The 17,361-nt window shown below is 37.8% G+C and overlaps 1 protein-coding gene across 1 annotated transcript in view; it reads left to right on the forward strand.

The window, feature by feature from the left end:
• The first annotated feature begins 6,814 nt into the window (after positions 1-6,814).
• FRMPD2 (FERM and PDZ domain containing 2) overlaps positions 6,815-17,361 on the forward strand; it is a 64,773-nt gene continuing 54,226 nt past the window's right edge. The window contains exons 1-2 of the mRNA XM_088528744.1: positions 6,815-6,904; positions 16,330-16,458. Coding sequence (XP_088384870.1) covers positions 16,335-16,458 — 124 coding nt within the window. The 5' untranslated portion in view covers positions 6,815-6,904; positions 16,330-16,334. The remainder of the gene's footprint in view (positions 6,905-16,329; positions 16,459-17,361) is intronic.

Here is a 17,361-nt window from a genome sequence, read left to right on the forward strand (position 1 = left end):
CAACGATGAAGAAATTACGCAACAAGAGCAGATCGGTGGCGTTGGAAAGCACGATAAAGTTAATATTATATTAATATCTAGGTTCCAAGGATTCCTTAATATTTAAAGATTTTACAAAGGAACACAATAAGAAGAAAGTAAGGATTCAGTATCATAAATCTGCTGCTTACTAGTATATTGATTAAAAAAAAAATGTCATAGATAGGCTGTAAGGTTGCTGTACTCTATTATTATATTATAGGACATTGAAATGTACCACTCTGCCCAAGGACAAAATTTTCTTGATTGTGTGAATAATCTATTTTTTAAAATGAAATCCAATATTAAAAATAATAATAATAATAAATTGAATGTTATTTAGCATGACCATAGTGTCGTTTTAAAAAGTTTTTTGCAGAAGTATTTTCATGCAGGTATAATAGCTATATATAATGCAAATATAAAGTATGCCTGGATGGAGACTCTGTTCCAGATTGACCTGACTGATACCCATTTTCTGGATATCCAAGCAGATGGTGGCAATGAAATGCAGTGGTCACGGAATTGTATCAGAAATTTAGTTGCTACCTTTGTGAATATTTTCAGAAAGTTCTTAGTAACTACCACATTCTTGCTAGTGAGCACTGTTAATTAATATATCACTGCTTATAAACTGTAAAGCAAACATAATTCAGACTGAATTCTTTGGAATCAAGGCAGTGGATTTGATTATCTTGCCTACATTTCAATTAAAAAAAATCAAAATACCAAAAGAAAGAAATTCTAATATAAAATAACAGGCTCAAGGCTATACAATGTAGTCACTTTTGCCCACAAAACATCCATAATGAAGAATTTTTGCATCAAAATGGACTAGAATGATACACAAAGTAACTCAATATGTTTCAATTCAAATGGGCGGTAGTGAAGAAATATAAGGTGGCTTATTTCTTAAATCATAATAGCTGTTTCCAAGTAAATACCTGATTATGCTTATAATCATTCTTAGACAAGAGAAACAAGGCATTCTAGGAATGTGTTATAACTGTAAGACACTAATATTTAGACAAGCAGATAAAGAATAACATGTTCTGAAGAAGTTTTTTTTTTTTTTTTTTTTTTTTTTTTAAGTTACCTTGTTTAAAAATATGTATTTGAAAGGATGGACCTTCTAACATTTCTTAAGTTACCCTCAATAGAAGAGAAAAATTGCAATTCACTAATCCTGGACTGAACTACCTGTGCCAATATGCAGCCACTGTAATTTTGTTTTGTTTTAGACATATATGTAAGTATCATAATCACATATGTAAGTATCATAATCACATAGGCACCTAATACCTTTCAGGAGACAAAGCTGCCTTCTGGAAATTAACAAAGCAAAAGCCATCTCCTCACCTCACTAATTACCTGATGAAGAAGAGATCAATAGGAATTGCAGGGATTCAGGGGGCCCAATTTTTCCATGCTAAGGCTTAAGATGTCACAGCCAGGATCAGTGTCCATGAGCAATATTCACCTCCTGACCTCCTGTTAGAAAAACAGGTTGGTAAGTATTCTTTGTTAAGGGCATCATATCTGCAAACAACCCCCAGACTTTACAACGTTTCGGAAAATTCCAGGACTAATACAAATATTTATGTGAAATAAACAAAACAGCTTGATAATAAAATCTTTACTTCAACAATTTATCTTTACAATTAGTCTCAGTACAAAAGTTCATTTCACACTAGAAAGTGAAATGAAAATTTGATAAAAAAAATTACAACCAAAAACCAAATTAACTGACATATTAAAGACTAAAAATAAGTAAATGAAGAAAACCAACCAAAATTCACACATTCTGATTGTAAATAAATGAAATGTTAAAATGTTTCACTTTAATAATGAAGTAGGTCAAAAGGAATCTAATAAAAGAAACACTTTTACCAGGCAGATTTGTTATTTAATTATATATTTAGGAACAGGATGAAATCAGTGTCAAGTGACTTGTTGGCAGGAACTGTGTTCCCTCACTGAGTACAACTAGAAATGGTCACTAATTGTTAAATGCTGTTTTATTTTTAATTCTGCCTATAAGCAAATAATCATACTATAGGATTCTAATTTTTTAATAATTGTAGTCACGATCAGCTGAGCAGTTGCTGGGTTTGGCAAAAGTAAGAGAAGGAAAGCAGCCACCATGGGGCAGCCATGGAACAGGTTATAACCATGAGCATGAATTTAGGGGCCATGATGAAGCATAAGGTGTAGTTCAGCTCAGCAAAAGTGACACTTCTGTCTTGTCAGCAAACCGTGTGTGCTCTGAAATGGCATTAACACCATTAACCTCTTCTTTGCTGAGCCTGACAAGGTCTTTCTGAGCTGCCCTAAGTCCATTAACAGTGCATTTATATTAGCAGGGGTACTAAGTAGCAGCCAAGTATACACAACTTGGATGACTGGAGACTGCTAGTGGAGAGAGGGGTAGTTTAACCATTACGAGATAGTGTTTATGGTATTGTGATATCTATACACTGATATTAAAGCAATGTAGGGTGTTTTTTATTCATACTACTTCTCTGTTGAAATTTTGCATGAGTCTTTCACAAAATGTAGGTAAAGTTCCTGGAGTTTGGCTTCCTATGATGACAGCATTGGAGAGTGGGCTCACAGTGCCAGATTTAGGGCTGGATTCTACTAATACATTCCAACTACTTCATAGTTAAGTGTTGCTCTGGTTTCTTTCCCAGGTAAAGATTGATAATATGCATGTGTAACTTTGGAGTTGTGGAGTTTAATTCCAAAATCCCCCAAACATGCTTGTAATTTATATCTGTGTCATACGCCTGTGACACTTCCTAAATTCGGTACTTCAATGCCTGATCTCTTTCCACTGTGGCTGCTTAATGCTGCATCCTTATCAGTGTAGCCTCTATACTTGGCTTTCTAAGAATAATCTCAGAACAAAGGGCTTTTCCAGGCATTCTGAAGAATCCCACAGGGACTTTTATATCGGACGCTTGCCCGTTGTCATTACAAGGTCATCATGGTTGGAAAAGCCTCTGCCCCAGACTTTGTGATTTCAGCTACCTGGGACCATTGGCAGGTGACCAAAATTAGATGACTATTCAGACAGCACTTACTAAAGAGAAAAAAAAAAAAAAAGTCAGTGGAATTCGAAGGCAAACTTCCAGCTATGTTCTCTCCAACATACAAGTTGTTTTTTTTTCTTCCTTCACTAAACTTGCCCAATATAACTTTTCAGTTAAACAAAGCAAAGCAAATCAGGAGAGCACTCACAGTTCTTATTTACAGAGTGCCTCCAGTACAACCTGTGAGCATCTGATCACTGAACGCCACCAGTTTGTGCTCTATTTCATGAATTACTTTTTTCTCCACACTCTCTCTCCTTGTGTCACAGGACAGCACACAGGAAGACGCATTATAGGAATACAATCCATTATTCAATTACCTATGGGAGCAGCAAAGCTATAGTCAGGTAGCACAGACATGAGGGCTTGTGCATGAGGGCTACTCAGATCAGGTTTAGTGTATGTAGAGACTGATGTGAAGACATTGATGCAAAATATGCCTGACTGCAGAGACTAAAGCAAACATACAGTGTCACATTCCCGTACTACTTCGCTAAGCTAAATATAGATGACTGGATCAATTCCAATCTGCCTAGAAATCACATGCAAATAAGTCTAACTTGTGTGTATACTGAATACAGGGACGATGCACAGAAGTTTACTACCAAAAGTAGTGATTAGGTCTGTATGACCTGGGCAGTCTTGAAACAAAAAGAGAGATATCCGGATCCCTCAGAAGGCTCAAGCTATCTCTGTTTATCTCTGATTGCTCAAGGAATTTATGGTCCGCTCTAGGACTCTAAAGTAAAAGACAAGTAAAACTAACGAAGCATTGCAAGTCATTTCTGACCTCTGGCTGCAGTTTTGACAGCCTATCTCAACCAGCATCAGCAGAGAAGTAAATAATAATCTTCACCTTTATGTAAACTTTAAGAGCTTCCCACACTTAGCTTCTGTGGGATGAAAAGGCATTAATGTCAGAGAATAATTGGATTCTAACCCTTGCCAATTCTCAGAAAGCTGAGCGGAACATAAGGGAGATCCTAAGCTCCATCCAGCAGTTCCTTCACTGGGATAAATAGTCTTTCATCTTGTTAACCTTCTTATATAGCGGTCCAGTTACATAAACTTTGCCACAACCACATACCTATGGTATTTGTATATAGTAAGGCGTTCAGTGGGGGAACTGAATGAATTCCATTGAAGCTTTCACATTATGACAGTCTATTTTGAGTACATGAGTTTGAGCTGCAGAGGTTCATAAAGCTAGGATATGAATCATTTTCTAAAATGGCTCTGTTTTCAGAAGAGTTTTTCAGACAACCTGAGTCATAATTTGATTTCAGTAAGTTTGGAGCAGTTGCTTACAGCAATAGAATCTGCACCAAGGTAGATCAGGTCAGCCTCATGCTTTCATGAGAAGAATAATCAAGTTTTCCATCAAAGCAGTGACCATAAATTATTTAGGCATTTTGAATAGATAATCAAATCCACCTTTTTACCTGACATAATGGGGGCATGTTCACACAGCACCTTATTTTTGAGCAAAATGAGTCAACAAGTCACCCTATTAACTCCCGAATCATCATTATACATCCATCCACTTAAATCAAATTTGGTAGTCAGAAATGCACCACTATAAATAAGTTCATATCTCTTCTTCCTCAGTCATTACCTTAAGGAACAACTACAAACTTCTGTGTTGCTTTTTTCAGGTATGATTGTATTGGATTATCAGGCTGAATATGCCTCAAGCAGCATGGATGGTTAGTTCTATCATCGATAACTTTTTCCTCATCTGTTGGTATTTGGATACATTGCCAGGATTTTGTTTGGGACTTGAAAGATGAAGAGCAATGTCAGTCCCAGGGAACACTAGAAGGGTCATGAAATACTCTCTACCATAAAGTTGCTAACATTTACCAGAAAATTGTAGCTTGCAGATTTCGAAATGTTTTGTTTGAAATGTATCAGATGCAAGACTTTTTAAACTGAGCTTTATTCCTGCCTGGATCCCTGGAAGACTATCTAAGATTTACAGACTAAGACCAAACTGAGAAAAAAAAAAAAAAAAAGTAGATTTATTTTGCTGCTATAATGAAAATGGTACAGTGGAGAGAAAAAAAAAAAAAAAAGTCTGATGTGCCCAGCATAAAAACTGGCAAAAAGGATAATTTCAATAATATCCTACATAAAGCAATATTGCATCTGTCAGTATCAGGAGAGAAGGATTTGCAATGATTGAGAGATGAGGCGATGAAAGCCTCATTAGATAATGAGCACCATCGATTTTAAATTTTATTCAGAAGCATATGCCAAGATCCAGATACACTGAAAGGGTTGGCCTAAGGAGAAAGCCAAGCTGAAGGGGAACCCGAGAGTACGGGCTTAAGATAACAGTGGCATCAACTGCAGCAACTAAGAAAGGAAAAGGGAGAGAGATGTAAGGTCATTTTTTGGCTGTGCTAAGCTTAAATGACTATTTACATGAAGCCAGGCAAAGAGAAACAATTCAGGATTTTCATTTGTACATGAAGAGAGAAATATACAGTGAAGAACACTATGAGATATCTACCTGAGATTGTCATTGAAACTGCATTTGCAAATCACATTGCTCAGAGGCAAAATAGAGGGAGCAAAAAGAAAGATGGAACAGATGGATTTTTGTGGAATCATAGAAAGTTGAAAGGAGAAAGTGAAACATCTTCCACTTACTCCCCATAGGAACACTTACGGACAAGAACTAGGACTGGAAAGAGTCTTAACAGCCCATGGAAGAACAAGACATCAAAAAGAACAAGGACGATAAAAATCACATCAAGCAGTATTAGGATCTGGAGTAAAGATTACTTCTGATAAAATAATCCTGTTTTTTGAAGGCAGAAGGTTTGCTATTGAGTTCATATCAGAGAACAATAGTTTTGAAGCCTACAGGAATAAAGTACAATGCCAATAAAAAAGTGAAAAATCTTCATAAATTCAACAGGACTTTTGTTTATTTTTGCTAATGTGTTTCTCGCTTCCTTATGTCCAACTCAGATGCACCGTGGCACATCTCCAGAGCTCTCTGAGCATGGACTCACCCCGCAATAACTACGTGGGATGTTTCAGACTGAGCACTGCAACACAAACCAGTGATATCTTTCTAGCTTTCAGTTGGGTATGTTTATTTTTTTTCCCCTGCCAGGCAGACCATTAGCTGCATTGCTACTGGAGTCTGCAGGATTTTGCTGACCACAAGACACCCTCTCTGTCTCAGCTGGCCTCTGTGGCCTTGGGGGCTTCCTCTGCCTGGCTCGGCAGCGAGCTGGAAGTGTCGTCAGCCCACAGGGCTTTAGACCCAGCGCTCCCGAGTGCGTCAGGTAATCCAATTGAGCTCTTACATGTTGGCAGGCCCACAGCTTTACACTGAGCCACTTCCTAAAAGCTGACTATTACCTGGCGGCTGCACTGTCAAAAAAAAAAAAATAAAAATAAAAATAAAATAAAAGAAATAGAAAGAGTGTAAACAGCTCCAGCAACCATGACATTGCCATCAACGCCAAAGCAGGAGCTGCCAGGCTGGGCTTGCAAGCAGGAGAAGGAACTTCATTGTTTGCTGGCGTAGCCACTTGCCAGAACTCACACTGCTTAGCTACGAGATACAAACAAAGCAGGAGAAAAAGAAAGAAAAAAAGAGAGAAAGAAGGAGAGAGCATATATAAGAAAGCAAGAAGGAGAAGTCAAAGCAAATCCTGAATATGCCTTCTGTGAATTCTGTAACTAGGAGGATCTAAACTGCATTGGATATTGCAGAAGAATACAGAAGATTTTGGATTAATCTGAATGCAGCGACTGTTCAGCTGGTACAGGTAGGTTCTTATGTATTTTTCTTAATCTCATTATCAATTAAATAAAGCAAAGAAAATGAATTATTTAATGTTTATACAGAAATATCTAATATTTGCCCCCCTTTTTTTCTTTACATTAAAGCTTTTCTTGCTTGTATTAAAATGGTAACATAGGATCAGTAAGACTGCTCTACCACATCTGTGCTCAGTCCCTCCTACAGGAGGGACAAACCTTCACCTGTAAAACAGACTTCTACGCATAAAAATTCAGAGTATCTCAGACTATTTCTTAGTTTCTATTGAAAGGAAAAGAATAAAAATGGCTTAATTAGAAGCGGCTGAATTGTTACTGCTGTTACGGCAAGGATAAATTTTTGTTTCTATAACATAGGTTATATGATCCTGCTGTTATTAAAAACAGCACTGAACTCCAGGAAACTCAAGAAAGTTATGTTGTCCGGTGATTACAGCCTGGGACTACATAATCTGGATTAAGAATCTGGTTTCCTAATTTATTCACTACTACCCTCTCATCCATCTTTAGGCAAGTTTCTGCATTATAGCTTCCTGTTATTTTATGGAGGCCTTGGCATATGCTTCATAAACATTCATGATCTAGAAATTTTTAGATGGAAATTTGAAAGGAATAAAAATAATGGTAATTTACCATCTGCATCTAAAGCACCTCACTGAAGATAGAAAACCACATTGTCCTTGGGGATGTGGTAAAAGACAGAACTGAGACTTTGCCAGATTACAGAGCTGATCAGCAGCAGGATCAAGGACAGAACCTTTGAATGAGCTCTGTGCTGCAAACCAAGGTAACTGTGATACTTAAAGGACACAAAACTAGCTTTAGATTAGCTGTTTTCTGTATTAAAAACAGGAGAAGCTACGGATAGTCTCTGGGAGGTCTATGCTGAAGTCTTGGCTACTGGGACTTCAGTTTTTCTTTGGCACCTGAAATAGTTAAAGCCAAGCCTGCTCAAGTCTTACGTGCACTGAACTGATACCTTCTAATTTCAGCATCAGCATAGCATTTGACTCCTGATTCCCAGTTCCTATCCATGGAGCCAGCCTGTTTCATCACAGATAATTCTATAATGTCTGAAAAGCATGACATACAGTAATAAACATAAAAGAAAAATACTATCATCTTGATTGAATTCTGCTGTCCTACTATTTCTGGCATTGCAGCAGCAGACAATATGTGTTTGAAGCTTAAATCTTTGAAGCATTTAGATACCGACAGCATTAGTTTAAATTCTAGGCCACCAGTAAATTTGCTTTCTTGTAGAATGTACTTTTCATGAAAGATGCATGAAAAAAGAAAAGAATGGCAATAGCTCTCAAAAGACAGAAGCACTAAGATATCTTCTGGTTTGACCTCAGCCAAAATGGATGAGATAGGGTATGTGAACTTAGCATGAACAAACATGGGACCACTTTTTTCCTCCAGGAAGTTGTTCACTCAGATGTTTTATGTATTGTTATTGAAAGAACATGCATTTGCAAGCTGACTGCAGACAGCATAATATTCTCATTTGCAATTCACAGGTAGGGTCCCATTGAAGTGAAGGTGACAAACTTTGGCCTTGTAAGCCTCATTCTGTAGGATGAAGATTTTTTTTTCCACATTTTCCCTTGGCAACAGTAACATTTTGGCAGCACTGTGTGTTTGAGAAGCAATGTCCATAGATCTTGTAATCAAACCTCATCTCTTTTAACACCCTTGTCACTCAGCTCATATAAATCAGTGGAGAGAGGCACATAAGCACACAGTTCAGGATTCAAATTTCACCTATCTTCTTCAAAGATTAGGCTTTCAAAAGCCAGTCTTTGCTTAGAGATCTAATCCATAAGAGGTTCATGACTTCCTAGCAATGAAATTTGTCTCTCTCCAGAAAAGAAATTTCATTTCCCTTGAGTGCTGAATACTTTGTAGAGGCCTAGCTAATTCTCCTACTCATTCAAGGGTATATTTCTAGACCAGAAATAATGCAGATAATTTGACATTACAGGGTGTAAAGATACTATACAACAAAGGCTGCATCACTACAGCTATAAACTCCACAGCATAATCTTCCTAAGCAAGAGTCACATGCTTCAGCAGAGGCACCTCCCTTAGTGACTTGCCAGTGTTTACAGATTTGGCTCCTCCTGCCTGCTTTATTTGAACATACATTCTTAAGATTGTTTAGTCAAATTATAAAACCATAAAGCTCCACCTCATATTTCAGAGTGGAATTTCTTACTTCATAGGATTCATATCTGTGTTACAAAGAATACAATATTAGCTCCACAATCACAATAACAATTGTTCGATGAGTCAGAGTATAAACTCTATACATTGAATACCTGTGAATAAATCAATTTATGACTGAAATTAGCTTAGAATTGTATCTTTCAAAAATGTATTTTTTCATTCTCTTCCAACTTGTTGAATTCTAAAATATCTGTATATTTTAGCTACGCAAGTATAGTAGGGTGTATTTAAGCCAAGTAATTAGCCCACATCCATTTATTCATCCAGTTATGTCTTTAATTTCCAGATAATATCTATATTAAATGTCATTATAGATGATACTATTTACTATGAACCTACTGCAGTAATCCTAAGAGGCATAATATACAAAGAAAACTTAGTGTAATTTAGACATTTAAAAATATAGACATACAAGGCAATTTTATCTACATTCCCTAGGTACTTTGTTTTGTTCCTCTAAAATATTCATATAGTTATGATTAAGATTATATTTACTTTTATTTCCATACAGTTTTTTTTTGTATTTCCCCTAAGATTATCACTAGTGATCATTAGGTTGGTTACAGCAATACCATTCCCTTAGTTCAATTTTAACTACATTTTAATATATTGTTTGTTTGAGAATGTTTGCATTTTCAGTTTTAAATATTTTATATGAATGTCTACAGAAGTAATATATTTAGTTGTCATTTCTTAGTAAATCATTTTATACTTAATTTTGTTCAGTATATATTGTCTCATATATATTGTGTGTCACAAAAAATGTAACCTGAACTAACGCATCAGAGCTGTCATCAACACAATAGATGTAGTCAGGCTCTAGCCAAAGCTTACATCATTTTCAGCTATTGAATATAACACAATTACTGATTGCAAGAGTCTTCTTTCCTCTACAGCCAATTGCATGTTACAGTTTTGTGGACTGTAATGAATCGTATGCAAAACAAAAACAGGTTTAGAGTTCTCGTTGATAGGCAGCTTGGTCTCAGCTTTCAGTGCTTTTCAATATCTTATAATTACCTGCTCCTGTTTATCTTGTAGATTGACACTCTAAAAAACTCCATATAGCATTGCAAATTACAAGGCTGGGATTATTTTTAAAGGAAAACTTGCAGCCTTAGGCACCAAAAGATTGTGATCCTCATGTGAAAATTATTCACTTAAGAGTACTTAAGAGTACATGCTGTTGAATGGCAGAATTATTTCACTCATTCCAAACTTTTCTCAGTGAACTTCGTGGAGACCCAGAGCCAGTTTTATGCATCTCCTTGGCTATAACATCATGCCTCCATAAAATGCAAACTCCTCCTTCATATCTTGATATGATTCTGGCCTTGGTTGAACTTCACACTGGATGCTGTCCCTGCTACTATAGCAGTGAGTGACTCGGGGAAGTCAGGAGAGCACATGAGCTCAGGACAGGCCTTCCTGAAACACTGCAAACCTACTGTGGAATTACCAGTGATAATTTCAAAACTGTGGTTCAAGCGAGATGATATCACCTGTTTACTTTTTTCATCTACCTAATTTGGTGACCAAGTCTTATTGCACACCAAGTTGCCCAACACAAGCAGTTGTCAAAGCATCTGCTTAGCTCTTACTCAAATATTGTGTTTTCATTTACTCTTGCATCTTCAATGATTTTTGAGATCCACTTAGTGAAACTTCTGAACTCCTTCGTCAAAGATTCAAGGATACAGATTCACCACTGGGCTACTCCTAAAAATAAGACATTCAGGGCAGAGTATTAAGAAAGGATGTTAACTTTCGAAGGCTGGAAAAGCACAGAGGAAAAGCAAGAGACAGAATAGACTGATTTTATCAATGTAGGTGCCATCACCTGTGTTTTGTTAGTCTATGACTTTTCCTTCACAGGGTGTGCTCAGAAAACATGTTATTTCATATATTAACTCACTGTTCAGCACCTCATATCAAGAAAAAGGATGTTGCTTAAAATGCATTAACCAGCTGTTTTTCATCCTACAAGATAATTAAGATTTATCAAATGTGTCTGCTAAGCACAATTTATTTCTTCAGTGCAGACAAATTGTTTGGAATTACAGAAATCTTCAAGGCAGACAGGATCTACCCAGGCAGAGCCATGGGGATATGGTGGGGAGCAGAGCAGGCAATCAGTATGTGGGGGGGCAGAGTGGAAGGACTCACCAAATGTGCACAGCTGAAACAGGGGATCTTCTTAAAAATCAAGCCATTTGTTTCCATGTGTAGTATTTGAAGTAATTTAGGTTACCATATAAAACTTACATAGTTTGCACTTTTAGAGCCTGCCTTCCCCACTGTGTACATAAGAATACTGAACAAAAGCCTAGCCTTAGTAATGCTGACAGGAGCTTGCTATGGATCAATGGGAGCAGGATTTCCCTGCCAAGCCTGCAGTTCCCAAGACCCTCACAGAGGGCACTGAGGCCTCCACCAATATAGCAGAAAATAGCACCTGCTGCTCCCCTGACAGCCACCTGGGCTGCCTCGGGGGAGATGCGAGTCTCGTTCACCCTGCTGCCATCAAGACAGCAGATGTTGCAGGGCTGAGGTTTAGATGCAAGACACAGCAACCATACATTCCCAGTCATTAAATTCAACCTACTAGCCCTCCAACAAGAAAAATATCAGATTAAATTCCCCTTTGTTTGGCATTTGATCAGGTTAGATCTGAAAGCAGATTTACAGACTAGCAGCTGGGGTCCTCTGGCTGAGTTTTTCATTCCAAAATGTTTTTCATTAGCGTCATCCTCCTGTCACTGCCCTTGAGAAGTTTTGCCACTGGTTGTAAAAGATCAGCACTGGGTCCCCTTGTTTTTGCTTGTATTATTACAGGAGGTTTTAGACTATAAGTGCTATCAGACTTAAATGGGACTGCTGACCATAGCTAAAAAATTGCAGTACAGCTGCTGAAAGGGGGAGAAGGCTAAGAAAAATACTGTATCTAGAGGAAGATGCCTAAAAGCTACCTCTGTGTAGATTCATGCGTCTCCTTGGATGTAGTGCTAAAAGCAACTGTATAAGTGATCTCTGATGTTGTCCCTGAGAATGAGTAATGGAGCTGCTTCCACAATTGAGTGGAGTGATTAAATTAAGCAAATCAGTATTACTCAACTTCATGCGTCTTCATGGGTGAAGAGCGTTCACCAGCTTACAAGGCCCATCATGGGCAGACAACATTTTCTGGACACAGTGGTGCAGATGCAAGCAGTTATACTCCAGACATCCCATCTCACCTGCCAGTACAGATCTACTACCCTCAGGTCCCCTTCCTGCTTCTGGGTCACTCTCCACATCTGCCACCTGTAACAGATGGGTTGGGATGGGCATTTATGGTCAAACTGGAGAGAACGCCCTTAACACAACTGGTTAAGTTTCCATCCACATATTTTGCAATATAGAGGATAGTGTAATGAAGCAGGACAGGCTCTTTGGTCATAAGAAAGGCAAGAACTTTGCAGGAAAAAAAAAAAAAGTGCTTCCTGGCGAATGGCATTTCTATTGAGGCAGAAGCCCTTCCACTTCTACATTCTTGGTTCTTACACAAGGTCAATCTTTTGTTTTCCACTGCTTTCTGTTGTGTTTATACACAAAGCTTTTGCCAATGCTTTAGTTTCCAGTTGTCTTTCAAGATGCAGAAATGGAACAAGTGCTTTCTTGATTCACCCTCTTGACTACAGCAGAAACAAATCTGACCCAGTGATTTCAAAACCCAAGCCCAGTTTCTCCATCCTCAGTCTTATTCACTGCTGTGTCCTACAGCCTCCTTTTTTTCAAATCTGATTTTTCACCACCATCCAGGTAACAGATTAAGAATTTTATTCTATAGACACTGTTTTCATAGACAAACCAACATAGAATCATAGACTCCTTAAGGTTGGAAGGGACCTCTAGGGATCATCTAGTCCAACCCCCCGCTGCACACACAGGGTCACCTAGAGCACGTGGCACAACATCCCAGTAAGCTTTACATGAAAAGGTCTGCCCTTTACCTAGGAACCTGGATGATCCACTATCTCTTGAGGATGTTTAATTCATAAGTGTTTCAAAAGGAAAAATCAGTTTTCCTACCCAAGATTAATAATTTTAGCTCTTTTTCCTCTATATAGAGAAGAAAGCAGAAAAAGGTGAAAGCTGACAAGAGAGCTCCCTTACATGTCACTAAATAAGATCACCAAATCTAATAAAGTCAAATTGCACATAAAGTGACCCTGACTTATGAAATTAGTAATATCTGTTTGTTATTAAGAGTCAAACCCAGATATAAAGCTATAGCTCATTATCTTTCATAATCATTTCTATTACCTTCATTGACCCTAGATGCAAATGACTGGAGAAAAAGGTTGCACACAGGAAATAAAATATACCAAAGCAGAATAAAACAGATTAAAATAAATATAATAAGTATGTGGATGTTGGTGCTAAAACAAACGGCTAGCCTCACCTTAGTTTCCTATTCATATTTACAAAAGCAGAGTAGTTTAATTTCTTCGCAGGGGCAGGGAAGTCAATTGACTTGAAGAGGTCTTTTGCAAGATTGTTACCTTTCTGCTTCTTACTTCTTAATCTATCTGCTTTGCCTTATCACTTGTAGCTTGTCTGAACAAGGACAGAATTGCTTGGTTCTGGATCACAGACTTTATTGGAATGAAGGACCATGAGTATGCATGGTGCTACAGTGCTACCACCACTGTATTATTTTTACTCTCAAAACACATATGCAGTCTGGGCTGGCTATTAAAAAAAAGTGTTCCCTCCCCCCATACATTCATTCAATTATAATTCTAATCTTAAAAAATAAAAATCAAGATTATAATCCACAACTACAGAGTATTTGAGTATATTTAAAAATCAGTTGTCAATTTGCTTTTAAAGCAACACACTGCTTAAACATCAACTACAGAGTAAACTATATCATTAAAGCAATAGCTTATTAACTTCATATAGACACATATAGGCATATGACCTAACCACACACACAGCTAGCACATCACTGCTAGCTGAATTAATTTAATCCTACTCACTATTAATCTGAAATTCAAGATTTCTAGTAAAAACATTAGCTACAAAAGTGAAGCAGCTCAGGTGTAATTGCTGATTTCACTAGCTCCATGAAGCAGAAAGGCCTGGACTCTGAATAGCTGCTTATCAAGTAATTTAAGCTAATTAGAAACATCAGCACTGAAATCACTGTGTATAAGTACTTCCATGTAAAACAGAAGCCACAGTCCCCCTACTCTGATACAGTCCCAAATAAAACTGCAGTAAGGGGAGCCTGGTGGATTAGTCTTACGGAGAAGCCACGCAGATTCGAGCTGTGTGGATGTGAATTGATTGCTTAGTTCCAGTACTACAGGGTTAAGTGAGAAGCTATCACAGTAATTTATTAGGAGAGATGGTGATGGCTTAGATAAAGCAGATTTGTATGTCTCTTCTAATTAAGGTTAGGTTCTTAAGAAGCTTTACTATCCCTTGAAGCTACACAGACTAAAATTAGTTCTGGTTCCATTTAAATTGTCACTAGGTTGGTCCATAATCCTGTGGTGACTGCAGCAGGGGACTGTTTTTCCCATGTTGTGATTCCATGTCAGGAAGCACAGAGTTCCATGAAGCAAAGCCTCAGCATTATCTGTTAATTAGAAACAAGTTGATCTGCAAAACATTGTAATGGTCTCGCAGTGACCCCTTGAAGACTGCACAATAAATGGGAAACTGGCAAAGAAGTCAGCTATTGGACAGTAAATACTATTACAGGTAGAGGACAAACCATAACAGTGAGAGAGCTGTGTGGAGAACGGAGCTGCTTTCAGGCTGTGAGTGAAGCTATTTCACAGTTGCATTTCAAACCATACACATAACAACATCCTAGCATCCTCATATGGTGTTTTATAGACAATGCCAAGGGTGCAAAGCAATAGATGGACCACTTCCAGCTTCACTCATTATGCCTGTTTACAGGGCAGACCAAACTTACAGAACTCGCCTTCCCAAGATAATAACAGCAGAAATATAAATTAATTCCAGAAGGCTTTTATCCAAGTTGAAGCTTTGTTTTTTTTTTTTTTTTTTCTCTCTCTCAATCTTCCTTACAGATGTGTATATCTAAAGCAGCTCTATTTAAACTAGCACACTACCAAATTGCAAAATAGTGAAATCAGACCCATGTGTGAGTTAACAGAACATTCCTTGACAACATTTAGTAAGTTAAAACCTTTTGAGAAAAACAAGCCTTGAAAGTTCAAGTCACAAGTCAATCTCCAGTTGCCTGAGATTAAGCAAATAATTTGCTTATAGACGGTAAATTACTGTTCATTACAGGATACCTGCTTCTAAATTATCTCGTGCAACATGTCATCCGATACAGGAGTGCACGGGCCAACATTTGCCAGTAGGCCAGGACTTATGTTCCTCCTTATGTAGGGCAGTGTGCTGGGTATCACTGCATGCTATTCAGCAGCACAAAGGGAGAATTCTCTCAATCTGATTCACCAAAACAAGGCAATTTTATAAATATATTAGCATGAATGAACCACAAGCTCCAGGCCCTGAGTGCCTGAGCAAGAAAAATCTCTCAGTGAGAGTCTCCAAGCCTTTAGTGATTAGTCTGCTGAGCAATGATGGGAGAAAAAAAAAATAAATCCCTTTGCTTGACAATGTTGATAAGCCTTTGTCATAGAGCATCTCTTGCTTTGACATTCCTTTTCTCTTAGGATACTTCCATTTTCCTGGAGAGAAAAAAAGCCCACAGGACTATGCTTTATTGCAGTCTCATGTTTTTATAGGAAAGAACATTCAATTAAGGAAAAAAATAAATGTCCTACCATTCAGATGACCACTCAAAGTGAACAGTAAAAATTCATGAAGGATCTCCTGAGCAGAGGTGCTTTGCCCCACAAAGTTTTATGATTGATTACAAATGGAAAGTAAATGAAAAGTAAAAGCACTGAAAAAGACAACAGGAAGTCATTTAGTTCAGCCCCTTCCCTCTTGCTCAGGTTAAGACACGCATATACTGAGCCTAACGTCAGCAGTTGAAGAGGCAGGGTGGTGGTTCACAAAGGATTTCTTACTGGGAGGTTATAGTTGTAGGCACTACAGTTTGCTCTGAGCAATTCAGTCTCCTCTACCATGGCCAATTCTTATTTATTTATTTTTTTTATTATTATTATGATTTTTGCAGCAGGCATGAGCAGTTCCTGTGTGACACTGGCCGAGGTCCTGTGGGCAAAAGGAAGCCCTTTGGAGGAAGAAGATATATGGGCACTCTTGTACCTAGCCACAGCGCAGCTTCTTGAGGACCTTCACAAAGGTGGGATGAAAATGGCCTTCTTACTTACAGTTTTCACCTTGGAAAATTAAATCTTGAGGACATATTTTTTGTTGTTTTGTTAGAAAAAAAAAACAAAAACCCTCAAACAAGAAGCATTGATGGGAGTAATATCATATTTCTACAAAATCACCTGAGGAACCTTTCAGAGCAGTAGCTATAGCTACTGGCCCTGCATGCAGATTGCTGTACCACAGAAATCTTCACACTGCAGTAGTGTTAGTTTTTCCCCAAACTATATGTCAGAAATTAATTCATCTAAGGATAACTATACATGGCAGATCGGGGCAGAGGAGTCTTTCTTAAAGTCCAAATAAGATATAGCCTCACAAAGACCACTGAGGACTAGGATCATATCCTTCCTATATTGATAGTGAGAAGAGGATAGGCAAATCCACATGGCTCCTCATTTAGCTAGCAGAAACTTTCCAGCGTGATAGCAATAATATAACTATTGTACTGGCTAGGCAACTCGACACACTGAATGCTACAACAGCACAAACAAGCCACCTGTCAGCTACATTTGGAGAACTGCTTATGACAATGAATAATTCTTTTGAGGGAGCAATGCATGACATGTGTTCTTACCTCATAAATACATAAAATTAGAATATGAAATACTGAAAAGAAGCAAAAACAACAACTGCTATAGCTGGAGGGAGAAGAAGGTTTTTATGAACTGGACCACTGTAACAGAGTAAATAAACAATGAATTCTCCATGATCCAGTGATCATTTAGAGGCACTAAAAATGCACTAAAGAATACAGTGTATATATAACATCCCCACCTGGATAGATTAATCTCAGATTAATTGAGACTTATTAAGTCAGTTGCAGATGATAAACTTACCCCATACTCTTCATATCTCTGGTTTCCCCAAAAGA

The sequence above is a fragment of the Tinamus guttatus genome, unplaced genomic scaffold (genome assembly GCF_059628265.1).
Source record: "Tinamus guttatus ecotype Peru unplaced genomic scaffold, ASM5962826v1 Tinamus_guttatus_pri_ptg000314l, whole genome shotgun sequence".
Taxonomy (NCBI): domain Eukaryota; kingdom Metazoa; phylum Chordata; class Aves; order Tinamiformes; family Tinamidae; genus Tinamus; species Tinamus guttatus.